Raw genomic sequence first — 13,108 nt, 5'->3', positions numbered from 1 at the left:
TGAATTCAGATCAGAGTACGTAGACCTAGCTAGAGTCTTACAAACAGACATAGCCTGTTCTTCCACCTTGTCTGGCTTGTATCACAGATTTAGCCACAAATATTTCCAGATTTAAGTCCACACAGGTTCTCTCCAAAACTGCATGCAGAATTATATTTACTTCCTGCCCACTACAGTGGGATGTCTCAGCAAACATTGCTGAAACTGTTTTAAAATGTCCTTTCTACCTTCTGGGAGGCATTATTATTTATTATGGAGAGGGTGAGACGAGCAGGATGCTGTGTTGCAGTGTGTGCTGGTGCAACCCCTCAGAATGAGGATTGCTGATGGATTGACTAGGCCAGGATCCACTTTCAAATCTTGATGCAGTGGGTCAGAATGAGGAAGGTAACAGCCTTAACTTTTGTGTCCCAGGAGAGTTGAGAATGAGAATAATGAAAACTTATGGAACCAACTTCAGATGTTTATGTGTTGGACCAAAATCCAGGACTGGGGAGAAGAAATAGTGTGTCCTTCCCACTCGTCCTGCACATCACCTTGGCTGCAGACAAAGCTCTCCTTGGCCAACACAAAGAAGTGTCTGTATGACATAGGCAAGTGACCACATTGCTGGGATGCTGCTCATCAAAAAGTTCCTGCTGTACTGGCCCAGTTTGAGGTCAGTCATGGAAAATCAAATGTCAGATCAGATTTGTCCAGTGAGTGGGACTGATAATAAACTTCCCTCTCCTGGTCCAAGTCCAGAGGAGATGGGACAGGGCTGATAGCCAGATGGGGAGGAGCAGGCTGCTGTCTTTGAATGGCTTCCAATTCCCTTACTGGCCTTCTTTCTGTGCCCTGTGCTGCAGAAGAGACCCTAAGCCCCAAAAAGTGATGTCTGTGAGCCACAGCACCTGTGACTGTCAGAAGTGAGAGTGGTCTCCCTCATGCAGGGAAAGATGGGGCTGCAGGGCTGCACCTGCTTCAGCAGCAGGGCTGCTGTGCCTTGGAAGCAGGGAGCCAGCACTGAGAGAGGGCAGGAGATTTCCAGTGCAGGAGTAAGTCCTCTGTAGTGTGAGTCCATATCATTCTCTGAGGTGGGTGACATAACCCATTGCTGAAGAAACAGGACTACCAGATCCTCTGCTGTCTCCAAAGGCAGGCAGCATCTTTTGAAATAAAGCGCAGAGAGATGATTCTCTGTAACAACTGGTTGAAGATACGTTCATGAAAAGCTATGACAGTACTAATAGGACGGATAAAGTATTTTTTTCATAATTAATTAATAGAGGAATGTTGGGCAAAGGTCCTGATGGATGTCACAGATTTTGAATTTGTGCAAGTAATGGTGTGAAGGATGGAGGGGAAAAACAGGATGTACAGATGGCAGAGATGGTGGCTGTTTGGCAGCTGGCTTTTTGAAGCCAGTCACTGTTCTGAAAGGCCTCAGCCATTTCATCTGAAGACCTTCTGAACCCATCCTCATTTTTCCATCCTTTGCCTGTGATTGATTTGATCTACCTTGATTCATCTGAAAATGATGATGACAATGATGAAGCGGTAACCATCCAGAGAATGACAGTAAAAATGCTTACAGTAAAAAATGTTCTTGCCTTTCCTTTCTCTATGCTATATATACTGATCCCGTGTTTTTAAATTGCATGCATTTCTTGAGTTCCTGTATGCACTGCCCCCCTTGTTACATTAATTCTTATGGGAAAAATTGCTTTGATATCTGTTGACCTCAGCTGTTTCATCTAGGAGACTGAACGTTTGCCATAAATCTTTTTAGTTTGAGCATCCTTTCAGCCTCTTTCTGAACAGTTACGTTTTCATTGTCGTCATCTTCCTCAGATGAATCAAGACCAATCAAGGGTGAAGGATGGAAAAATGGGGTAATGATGGCAGTTAGTAGAGCAGGATATTAAACAACTGGCAGCAGAACTCTGAGGTAGAAGATAGAGAAGTGATGGAGAACTGAGCGTAGCTCTACACAGAATTCTTCATCCTTGGTCCAAATTCCCTGCTAGGCCTGAAGGAGAAGCTGAGGAGCAGCCTGTTTTGTGTGGGGAAGCTTGTCCTCTTTCCACTCTGTAGATAAATGGTGAAGCACTGTATTAACTCTTCCTGGTGTAGCTTTGCCCCATGCATCCTTTTTGTTTACTGTGAGGGAAGATTTCAAAGTAAACATATTAAGGAGTGCTGGTTAGTATTTGATTATATTAATTGCTTTGGATGGTCTTCCTTCCCATACCAGGCTCTTTCTGCCTTGGATCTCTTCCCTCTCCAGCTCTGATCCCACCACACCAGCATTGCAGCAGGTCTGATTTTTTAATCAGCGTTTCTGATTCTGGCTGTGCTGCCTCCCACTTTGCCTGCCTGTTTGGAAAGCAGCTGTGGAGGGATTGTCTTGTGGTCCCAATTTAGCTTTCAAACTGAAAACAGAAGGTGAGGTGATGCTGTGGTCCAGCTGTGAGCAGAAGCCTCTGATCCCCTGCAGCCCTGACAATAACTGCATTTCTAAAGCAGGGGCTCTCTCCATTTTGACTGGATTGCAGTCCTCAGAGGCCCTTTTCTCCTGCAGCCTCCTGGCTTTCAAATTTCAGTTCTTTTATTAAGGGGATGTAAATATACGGAAGTAATGGAATTGTTACAGCAGCTGGCAATGGAACAGGAGCTATTGGATTGATGCTCAGAATCAGCAGTCACCACTGCCCAGCAGCTCCTCTGTGGGGGTGAGAGCCTCCAGGAGACAAGGGGCAATTCAGACAATTCCTTCTAGGAGGCAGCAGTGTACTCTGGACAGGAGCCCTGGTGGTGGCACTAACTGGGCATTGCCTGGAGTCCAGAGATTTCTCACTGTTCTCTATGGGGAATGTGCAGGCTCCTGTCTGTTCTCCTGAGCTTCTTGTGGCACACAGCAGCTGGAGCACAGGAGGTGTCTCCTGTCCCTGAGCAGGATACACTGCCCAGGTTTGTGTGTTAGACTCACTGATCAGCTCATCAAACAAGGCACACTGGGAGCTCATGACAGGTTCATGTGGACACTTCAGTGCATTTGCTTGGCTCTGCATCCGTCCCACCCAGCAGAGCTGTGAGGGCTGGCATCACCTTAGGCTGCCTGTGCAGGTCCAGGACAGAGGCTGGTATGCCAGCTAGGAATTCCTGCCATCTGAATCATCCTCTGGAGATGTCCCTCTCACTCAATAGCCTGGGAGGGAGGTGGCATTCCTAAAATGAGTGTTTCAATGAAGAAAAATGTGATAAATTTGGGCTTTAAAGTCCTGCTTCAGCTATCACCAGGTATCAGTCCTTTCCCAGTTGTTCCAAATCTTTCTCAGGAATATGGAGAGCCTATCCTAGGATGATGAGCAATTTTCCCTCTATTTTCCCTTCTTCAAACCCTGGGGATAGTACAGAGTTGATTACTAGGACATGAGAACACCTATGGGGAGAACTTGCAGTAGGCTTAAACTGCAGCGAGGGAATTAGGTTAGATGGTAAAAAAAATTAGTGACAAACTTTGAAGTAAGAGGAAAGATGTGGATTCTTTGCTTTGTAAGAACCTAATTTATTCATTTTTTGTGGGGTTGGTTTTGGTTTTTTCTTTTTCTTTTCCTTAGTTTGCACTGGCAGTGAGTTGCTTTATTCCCAGAACTGCCCAGCTGAGTAGCTCATCTATGAATTATTGAATAGTAAAATAACTGTTTCTCTGCCAAAAGTTAATGCATATAGGATGCTTTTGGGGAAAGAGCATCATTGTTTGACTGCTTGTGAATGTTTGCATCTGAACTATTTATATGCTGTTGGGAGTGGTGTGCCACTGCCAGCCCAATTTGTTAAACAGAGGCATGTAATAACAGATGCATGGGTATGAGGTGACACCTTGGTGTCTTGTAGAAGAGGCAGAACCTGAGTGAAGTGTTGGTGTTCTGACACTGCTGCACATGGGAGGGCTCCCCTCTTGTGGGTATGTGGGTGGGCAGGAGAATGAAGGTTGGGCAGATCCACCCTGGCTGTCATGCTGCTTCTCTGTGTTATAATTAGCAAACTTGGTTGTGAGCTAGGGAAAATATTTTTGTGTTAGTCTGTGGGGAAAAAAATAAAAATTTAAGTTTGGGGTTATGCCATTGGTCTGGCAGTGTTTGAAGGTATTAGTTCTGAAATGTCCACTCTCACCCTCTCTGTTTCTCCTGTGAACAGCTTGGCTGATTGGGTGGTGTGTGGGTAGGGAAGGCTTAGCAGCATGCATTTAACATATGAATGTGTCTGTGTTTTCTGTACATGCACCATCCTCTTCTACTTATCTTTTTCAGTTAGGGGAGTGTACTGTTTTAAAACCAGGTGCTAGAAGGTAATGGGGCATGGGAATGAGGTGCCTTTACACTGCAGAACAATACTGGTCTTTGTAGTGTCTTGTTAGCATGAATTAATTGGGCAGTGAGTCTGAGTGGCATTCCAGCATGTCTGGGACAGATCTTTTTTTGAGGAGGCATATCTGTGAGGCTAAAGGCCTGGAAATTCCCACCCAGGATGGACTTTCTTCAAAGCACTCTGTAAAGTGAGCAAGGGGTTTCATGTATTAATCAGCACAGTTCATCATGCAGAAGAGGAAGTCCTTTAGTTAATCCCTCTTTATTAATAGGTGATGACTGGTTGAGCTAATTGGCTTGGAAAGTTCAGGGAAGAGGAAAGCAGAAAAGCTGGTAGTGAATACATTTCATTCTACCTTCTTTTAAAAGCAGTCAACTAGCACAGATCTAAGCATTCTCTGAGCCCTGCCTCTCCAGACTCTGCACTTATGTCTAGCAGAAAATATACTCAAACAAATTTGTTTTCTTTGAAATAACAATATTTGCAACTTGGCTTTCAAGCACCATGCAAAACCCACATGTTTTATCTCTTCAAGGCATCAATACATGGAGACACTGAACTGCCAAGGCAAAAGTCATATAAGATAAAAGAATGAGATTTGGCTTTTAGCTGAAACAGCTTGAGCAAGCCTTCCTGGATCTCCCTTTTTCTAACTATTCAATTATATATTAAACAAGCATATGAGACTGGGCTTGTAAATATGGGTCGGGTGTTTGCCTCCACATGGAAAATTGTTGGTGCCTAATGTGTATTCCCAGGGTGTGGGGTGAAGGTGCAGTTACAAGGACCAGAATTGCTCAGCTGTGATTTCCCAGACTTGTGACAATAAAGGAGCTTCCCTCTTGTTTGGGTAGAGAGTTCTGGTCTGTCCCAGAGCTGAAACCATGGAGTTTTCTACCTGCTGTGAGAAAAGGGTTGCAGTACCTTTGCTGTCTGTGATAGCTGTGTTTCCCCAGATTATGGGACTGGGCATTGGAAAAGGGAGGCATCCTTTGCTAAGGTTGCTTTCGTTGTTTAGAGAAGATTAGGGAAGACTGCATCCAGCATGACTACAAAAGGATATAGATAAGAAATTAAATTACCTCATACAGGTCTCATAAGGTGCAAGTAGCTGCCTGTGCTGATTTGCTTTTTAGAGAGAGAAATGACTTCCTGTTGTCAGTAGCTACTTTGGATAACAAGACACAGTTAAGAATTGTAACTAACCACTATGTGCAGTCTTTCATGCCAGGTTATCTCTGTGTTGTTTGCAATGTTAATCCTACAAATGAATGGTCAGTTGGGTCTCACCAAGGTGAAAAGACCAAAGTCAGGAGTCCCACTGGTGCTGTGATGCTGTGATGATACTGTGATGCATGGCTGAGCTTTGAGGTAGTCAGTCAGTAGGGTGGATGAGAGCTGCTGGAATGAAGCAGCTTGCTAAGCTAGCACAGCTTGCTATTTTCATCACTTGTGTTACGTACAGCACTGTCTAGGTTTAAATAAAAATTTAAAGACTGGTTCTGGAGGATAGAGGAGAGGGTGTTTCTCACAGACAAGGAAGACTGGGCTAAGAGGGGAAGGAGCAGGATATAGGTCCCAATATGGAAGGTTTACTTTTTCAGGACACCAGAGAGTGAAGGTGAGGATACAGGACTCCTGTGGTGCTTTTGTCTGATCTGTGTGTGTGTGACCTTGATCAGGGCATCTTTCTCTTTGTGCCTCTCCTTTTCCCCATGACATTGCTGTGCTGTGCTGCTCCTTGCAGCAGAGGAAGTGCTGTGGGAAGTAAATTCCTGTAGCAAAACAGGACTGTAGCAGCCCATGGCAGCAGCACACACTGGCAGCACAATGCTGGCAGCTCACCACCCACAGAATGGCTGTTGTCAGCTGTACATGGCTACAGAGGGGACAAGGCTGCTTGTGAGTCAGAAAGGAGATGATGAGTCCCTAGCCCTGACAGCCTTTCCAAAAAAGCCAGCATTTGAGATTTGATCAGGTTATGCTATTCACAGTTGCTAAACTGCAGTGGGGAAGCAGAGTTTGCATGTGTCTTGCATAGTAGTGTTGTCCTGTGAAGTCAGGATATTCAACCTTCTCATTTATTGCCTGAACAACTTGTGTGAGATCTGCTCACTCAATGCTTCCCTGTTCTGCAGATGCTGGTTTGTTTTTAAGCTTGCCACTGATTTCTGTGCATTGATGCCTTAAGTTTTAGCCTTCATATTTTCCAGATTCTGTGCTGTATTAGTATGTAACTCTGAACTTCATATAAAGTGTTAGCAAGTTCTCTTCACAGTTTAGTTAGACAAAACAATCAATTTCCAGCCTGAGAACCGAGGACACCATTGCAGCTTCAGGCCCAAAAAGTGTAAACAACTGCAAATTGAGGAGAGCAATCTGGGAGAATTGGACTTCATTACCTTAAGTTGTAATTGGACAATTAGCCCTAAAATGTAAATGGACCAAAACTTGTAAGTGTGAAAACTCATGACACACCATCCATCTTGGGTCCACCTTGGCTCTTGTGCTGCCCAAGGTGTATCCTTTGAAGGCCTTTTAATAAATACCTACTTTTTCCTTTAACACTGTCTAGCCTCTGTTCTAGGAAGGGTTTTTAGACATCACATGAGTCCACTGTAAGAGAAGCTTTTCTTTGCCTTTCATCCATATTGGATTGAGCAGCCTCCTGACAACATCCCCAGTTTCTAATTTAGGGGATTATGGTTTTTTCCTCTCTATTTATCCCACAAGTAAAAAGCTTCCAAGTGCATCTCTGCTATCCTGGGATGCTCTGACTTCATCACTGGTGAAAGAAACATCTCTGCCTTCTGGAGGCATCTGAGTTTGATGGGAACCTGCAGCAATCTGACAGCATTGCAAGGGCCAAGTATCCCTTGCTGAGCTATGCCCAAGCAGGACAGTGCAGTGACAGTGGAGGGAGAGACTGTGGTCTCTGTGTTGAGCTCTTTGGCTCTTGTAAGGAAGAGCCCTAGTTTAGTTTTACCCTTTCTCAAGGCCAAAACTAAAACAGACTTAAACCAAGCAGACCATAACTCTGAACTGCGAGAAGGCTTCTCACTCTCACTCCCCTAGCAGGATAAGCATTTCTGTTCAGTTTATTTCCACTAAAACTAAGAAAATAGAGGTTATTGGGACACAAAGCAATGCTCCTTGGTGCTTGACATTTTGCTGCTGCCCTTCACGACTGTGAGCAGCATTAGCTTAGCAGCCCTTTGGTGCAGAGCATCTGCTCTGGCTCACAGCGAGGAGCTGCCTGCAGCCCAGCTTTGCTTTAGGGTGCCTGGCACGCTGGAGTGGGTTGCCTGTGTTTGGCTGATTAGAATTGCTCCTAACTAGCTAATTCTGCTGCAAAGGCAGACTGCCCTGCCTTGTGTTTCACAGCAGCCACGAATTAACAAGGTTGGTGGAGGAGCTTTGCTTCAGCATTGCCTCTTCACCCCTTTCATCACTGCTCTTGCCAGTGAGCTCTTCTAGAGTTAAGCTGTGTGCTGAGAGAGAAGAGTAATTGTCTATATTTGTTTGCTGTGTTTCTTGCCAGGGGATCCTGAAGCTCTGTATATGCACAGAGGATTTTTTTAACCTTCTGGAAGCATAATAACTTGCTGTCTGCAATGTGAAGGCTGCTTAAAAGAGCATTTCTGATACAGGTGCTGCATTTCAAGGGAGATTAAAAAAGGCATTTGAGGAGCCTCTGGATGAGGACTCACCTTTGGAACTGGGCTAAAAACTTGAAGAGCATCATAGCAGCTTAGCAAGCCAGAATAGCCAAATACAACTTCCTTATAGCCAGCAGGAATGCTGCTTCCCTGTGAGTCTAAGAGGCACCTTGAAAATCATTGTCCTTTCTGCAGCTCCCTGAAGGTGCCTGTGCAGGGCTCATATCACAGGTCTCTCCTCCAAGATAGCTCCCATCTCAGGAGTACTGGAGCTGTTCAGTTCCTAGTTCTGGGGAGCAGGAGCACCAGCTCATTTAAATAATGTTTTGCCTTTAAGCCAGGGAAAAAGAACAGAAACAGAAAAGGCTGTGTTGTTAGCAGTGAGGTTTTACAGACTGCTTTTGTGGTGAGTCTGCCTTTTGTGTGTAACCTCCTTGAACAAGTGTGAGCTCCCCAGTCGGCATTGGAGGCCAGAGCTAATGTCTGGCTCTGTAATTGCTGTTGACCTTCCTTTGTTTTCATATCCCTTGGGAACCTTGGGGAATAACTGACCCCTGGTGTAGTTCTCTATACCTTGCAGTGATGGGATAACCTGCTTCAGCTCTCTTTCCAGAAAACCCAGGAACTCCAGGACTACCTGCAGAGTTAATGCTCGTTAGGTGTTTCCTAGCGCCAGAGACAAGAGGAGAAAATGTAATCAATTTTTAATTGATAGAAACTTTCAGACATTCCCTTTGCAAGATGGTAACATAGTCCCAGAGCCTGTCTCAGTGCAAATCACGTAAATCCCATTTTCCAGCTGAAGAAGATTAAGTATCTTCTGCATCCTTGGCTGCCCTGCTCTTACAGTGACCTAAGAAGCCCCTTGAGCATCCCAGCCCAGTTCCTCTGTGACCCTTTCCAGCCCCAGACACTCCTGCAGTGAGCCCAGGAGGGCACTCTCCTTGCAGCACATGTCCTTGCAGGTGGCACTTTGTCCAGTTTCAGACCATTTCCTCTGTCTCAGCCCCATACCTTGCACAGCTAGATGCAGTGAGGGAAGCTGCTTTCCCACCCCTCTCTCCTCCTCAGGAGACAGACTGCTCTGAGTACATGTGAAGTGGCTGTGCCATTTTTTCTCTCCTCTCCCCTTTTTCCCTTTCTTTTCCCTATATCACCAGCTGGCCTAGATTATAATGTGAGATCCCACTGGCTTCAATTAAGGATCAGATGTGACTGAAGAAATGGGATAGCAGATAGGATGGAGATGACACATGCATGGCACCAGGTCTAATCAGGCAGCTTCTCACATTATTCTCACTGTGAGGTGGGAGACGTGTGAGCCAAAGGCAAGTCAGCACTTGAAGCACTTGCAGAAACACATCCCCAGGAAAGCCATCTGTAATGAGCTGACCATGCCACTCAGCACAGCAGCCTCAGCTCAGGCAAGGGCTGCTTTTAATCCACCTAAGTGCAGCAAAGGGCCCAGAGACTTAGAGCTGAGAATGAAGTGCCTTGAAAACAGTCAGCCACGTCAAACAAAGGCTGCCAGGTGGAGGGGATGATGGGGATAACTGTACATGGGATACCCAGATGCATTTGTGCCCCCTGGAGATGGGACACTGCATGCCCACCTGTGGGACAGTGCATGTACCACCTTCATCTGTTGGAGATGGAGATGTCACTCGTGTCACAGAGATGTTGGGTCTTGCTGGGATCAGGCAATGGGAGCAGACTGGTGTGCTGGAGCCCTTCCCAGCACAGCTCTGTTCAGGGCAGCAGGGATGCTGAGTGACCCGTGGTTGTTTGTGGACCTGTGTCTGTGGTGCTGCAGGTGCTGGGTGTTGCAGGTTTTTGGGCCTGGCTGTGCTTGGCAACTCGATGGACCTTTAGAGGAGGCAGATGCTCTGCCAATCTGTAGGGCATAGAAACTGTTTGTGGAAGAGCACTTGCTTTGAACCTGGAGAAGGTCAGTTGTGATTGTGCTGTAGCTGCTATAAATCAGTTCTCCCTCTTTTGCATTCAGGTTAACAGCTGTTTTGTGTTCAGAAATCTTTTCTCATTTTAGATGGAGAGCTTCTGGTTATCCCAGTGCTGTAATGTTTTAATTAAGAGTTTATTGCAAGTGAAACATGTCTGTCAGAGACAGTGGAGATTTAAGTCCTCTCTCATTGCATTAAATAAGGAATAACCCAAACAGTACCAATCCAACTTTCTCCTTACTGTGCCTCAACCATGCCTAAATCGTGAGGTTCTCATAAATTTTTACAAATGCTGAAGAAGTGCAAAAGACATAGTAGTCTGCCTTTGCTAAGGAGGTGAACACACATCACCATTCCCATTCTCTCACTACTGGCAGAGAAGCTGACATGGATGGATGTGAGTCACCTCCCAATACCCCAAAGGAATTGTTGCCAGAGATAAAAATAGGACCCAGAGTCCCTGTAGCCTGTGTGTAATGTGTTGTACTGATGTATTTGGGAGAGGCCCTCCAAAATCCCTTCAGGTCTGTGGGGAGAGCCTGTGCAGATCCCTCCATCTAAACACAGAGTCCTTGATAACCCTGCCAAACACTGACAAGAAGAAGTGACTGCTTGGGAACTCACCTGCCTGCTCAGGGAGGGTATTTTATGCTGTATAAGAGGACAGTCATTCTGATTAGATCTGAGGATTGAATCCAAGCCGTGATACAGATGCTGGCATTGCACTTCTCACATGAGAGAGCAGAGCTTGGTAGCGTCTCCAAGCAGTGCTCAGTGTGGGATGAGTACTAGCTAAAGGTTACCCCTACTCATGAAGTGGGAGGGAGGTAGAATGTGGCTCCAGCCCAGTCAGGAGGGAATGTCAGACTGCTGCTGCTTTTGGTGTGATGGACCCTGGCTTCAACCCCTTGGAAATGATAGGTCCCTGTCTTGTCAGAGGCGGTCGCGGTGACCATGCTGGATGAGGCGGCTGTTCCCTGATGGCACCCCTGTCTGTTGCTCTGTTGGGTCTCCAGTCCCGCCCGTGGTGGAGCCAGCCTTCCAGGACGTGCGGCAGGGCACGGGGCACGGCGTCACGCTGCGCTGCACCATGCTCAAGGGCAGCCCCATGAAGGTGGCCACCTCCGTCTGGCGCTTCAACGGGAGCCTGGTGGCGCAGCCCCCGGCCGAGCAGCAGGACTACTCGGAGCTCACGGTGGACAGCGTCGGCCGCGACACCAGCGGCACCTACGAGTGCAGCATCTCCAACGACGTGGGCGTCGCTGCCTGCCTCTTCCAGGTGTCGGGTGAGTCTCAGGATGCGCAGCAGAGCGGGCTGGTGGTGGGTCATGGCAAGCTTGCTCCTCGTCAGCTGTGCGCCTCTGTTGCTTCCTCTGTGCCCAGCATTCTGTTCAGGAGGAGTGATTGTCCATAAAGCAGGGAGATCTGTCTCCATCTCTCAGGCAGATGGACCTGGAGCAGCTAAGTGCTAGCCACTGTTACATTTTAGTAGTGGACTAAAACTCAAGGCTGCCATGAGCTTTCAAGCTTGGACAACCTGTATCATCGATAAGTATTGACCAAGGGGTAGTGAAAAGCTCTGTACATCCCTCCAACAGGCTCCAGACCATTTGATTTCCTCTTTAAAAGCAAGCAAACAAAAACTGTGCTATGTATTCCTCTGCCTTCCCCATGACTCCTGTCTATCTTCATCTCACAGTGCTTTCTGGAAAAAAAAAAAACATGCGCTGGGAATGGACACTAGTACAGAGTGGATTTGCTGCTCACAGTTTTCCTTGAATCCATCATCCACTCTAACAGGACTCCTCTCCAGCACTTGCAACTGCAAAGAGGGATGGCAGAGTTATAGCATCTAAAAGTGCACATCTGACCTGGCCTCTCCAGCTGATCATTAAATCTGCTTTTCCCATGACCCCAGAACTGACTTGGGCACAATTTTCTAGAAAAGCTCTCCCATGAAGTTGCCTTAATAAGCAATAAATTCAGTTCAAATTCTTGGGTTTGAGTCTAGGGCCAATTTATAATACATTTCAAGCCTGGGTTGAAAAAATGAGAATTAATAACATCCAGAAAGGCCTGATTTTGAAGCAAGCCTTTCCTAGGGTTTGGAAAAGCTCAGGTATGCTGTAAGTCTGGGATGCTTACAGAAATGGGGGAGCCCAAACTACTTCTGCTATTTGGGTCCCTTTTCAGGACCTTGTTCTCACCCCTTGAGATTTCCTGGCATTTGTCTGGCAGCGAATTTTGCCTGAACCCTCTCTGCCCTCTCTACCTTTTCATATGCTTGTAAGTCTCATATCACTAAGTGATAGCAAACCATATGCCCCTATGAGCCATGACAGAAAACTGCATCCCTGTCAAGTCTGGGAATGCTCCCAGGAATTTCTTGCTGGTGGCAACAACAAATACATATTGGCACCTGATGTGCCATGCTGTGCTGGAGATAAAATCCCCTCAGCAGAAAGGATTCATGCCTTGAGAGCACTGATCAGGAAATCAGCAAGCCTTTATTTTTCCTGCATCCCTTCTCCTTTACCAAGACATTGATATCTGATGGTAGCTGTTCAACTCCAGACACCTCTGCTTGTGTCCTGGACAGTTATAAATTAATTAGACCTTCTGAGCCTGTAGAGCAACCTGAAAAATGTTCTAGTGACTAGACTGCTCTACTTGGACTCAGGACTGCTGGAGTTTTAATTCCCATCAGCCACAACCTTCCTATTTGAGCAGAGAAAATGGCATGGACTCTTTGTTTCTATTTCCTCTCTGTGGAAAAAAAATACCATAAACTTTCCTGTGTAACAGAAAGTGACTCATTTTTGACTGTGGGGTGTTCAGGTGCACTGAAAATACAGCATGTATCTGACCAGGATGGGATTATTTTCTTCTATGGATGAGTGATTAACTTTCCAAGATGTTTTGGAAGGGTAGTGAAACATCCAACCCATTCCTCTTGAGGAAGTTATGAGGGCAGCCCATACTGTTCATCATCTGCTCCCTCACTAGCCACAAGCACAGAAAAGCCTGAGGGAGAGATGTGGATAGTCTTCAGCTCTTCCCATCACCTGTAAGCAAAAGACAAAACTTTCCAGCAGTAGTAAAAGCTTCCAGAAGTAAGTTCTGAAAGTATTTTGA

At 46.2% G+C, this 13,108-nt stretch overlaps 1 protein-coding gene across 1 annotated transcript in view; it reads left to right on the top strand.

Annotated features, from left to right (window-relative positions):
• MDGA1 (MAM domain containing glycosylphosphatidylinositol anchor 1) overlaps window positions 1-13,108 on the top strand; it is a 134,230-nt gene that overhangs the window by 76,626 nt on the left and 44,496 nt on the right. Inside the window, exon 9 of the mRNA XM_056487567.1 lies at window positions 10,990-11,259. Coding sequence (XP_056343542.1) covers window positions 10,990-11,259 — 270 coding nt within the window. The remainder of the gene's footprint in view (window positions 1-10,989; window positions 11,260-13,108) is intronic.

Source organism: Oenanthe melanoleuca, chromosome 3 (genome assembly GCF_029582105.1).
Source record: "Oenanthe melanoleuca isolate GR-GAL-2019-014 chromosome 3, OMel1.0, whole genome shotgun sequence".
In the NCBI taxonomy this organism is placed as follows: Eukaryota; Metazoa; Chordata; class Aves; order Passeriformes; family Muscicapidae; genus Oenanthe; species Oenanthe melanoleuca.
Note: the sequence above shows the minus strand (reverse complement) of the source record. Positions and strands in the feature narration are given on the sequence as shown.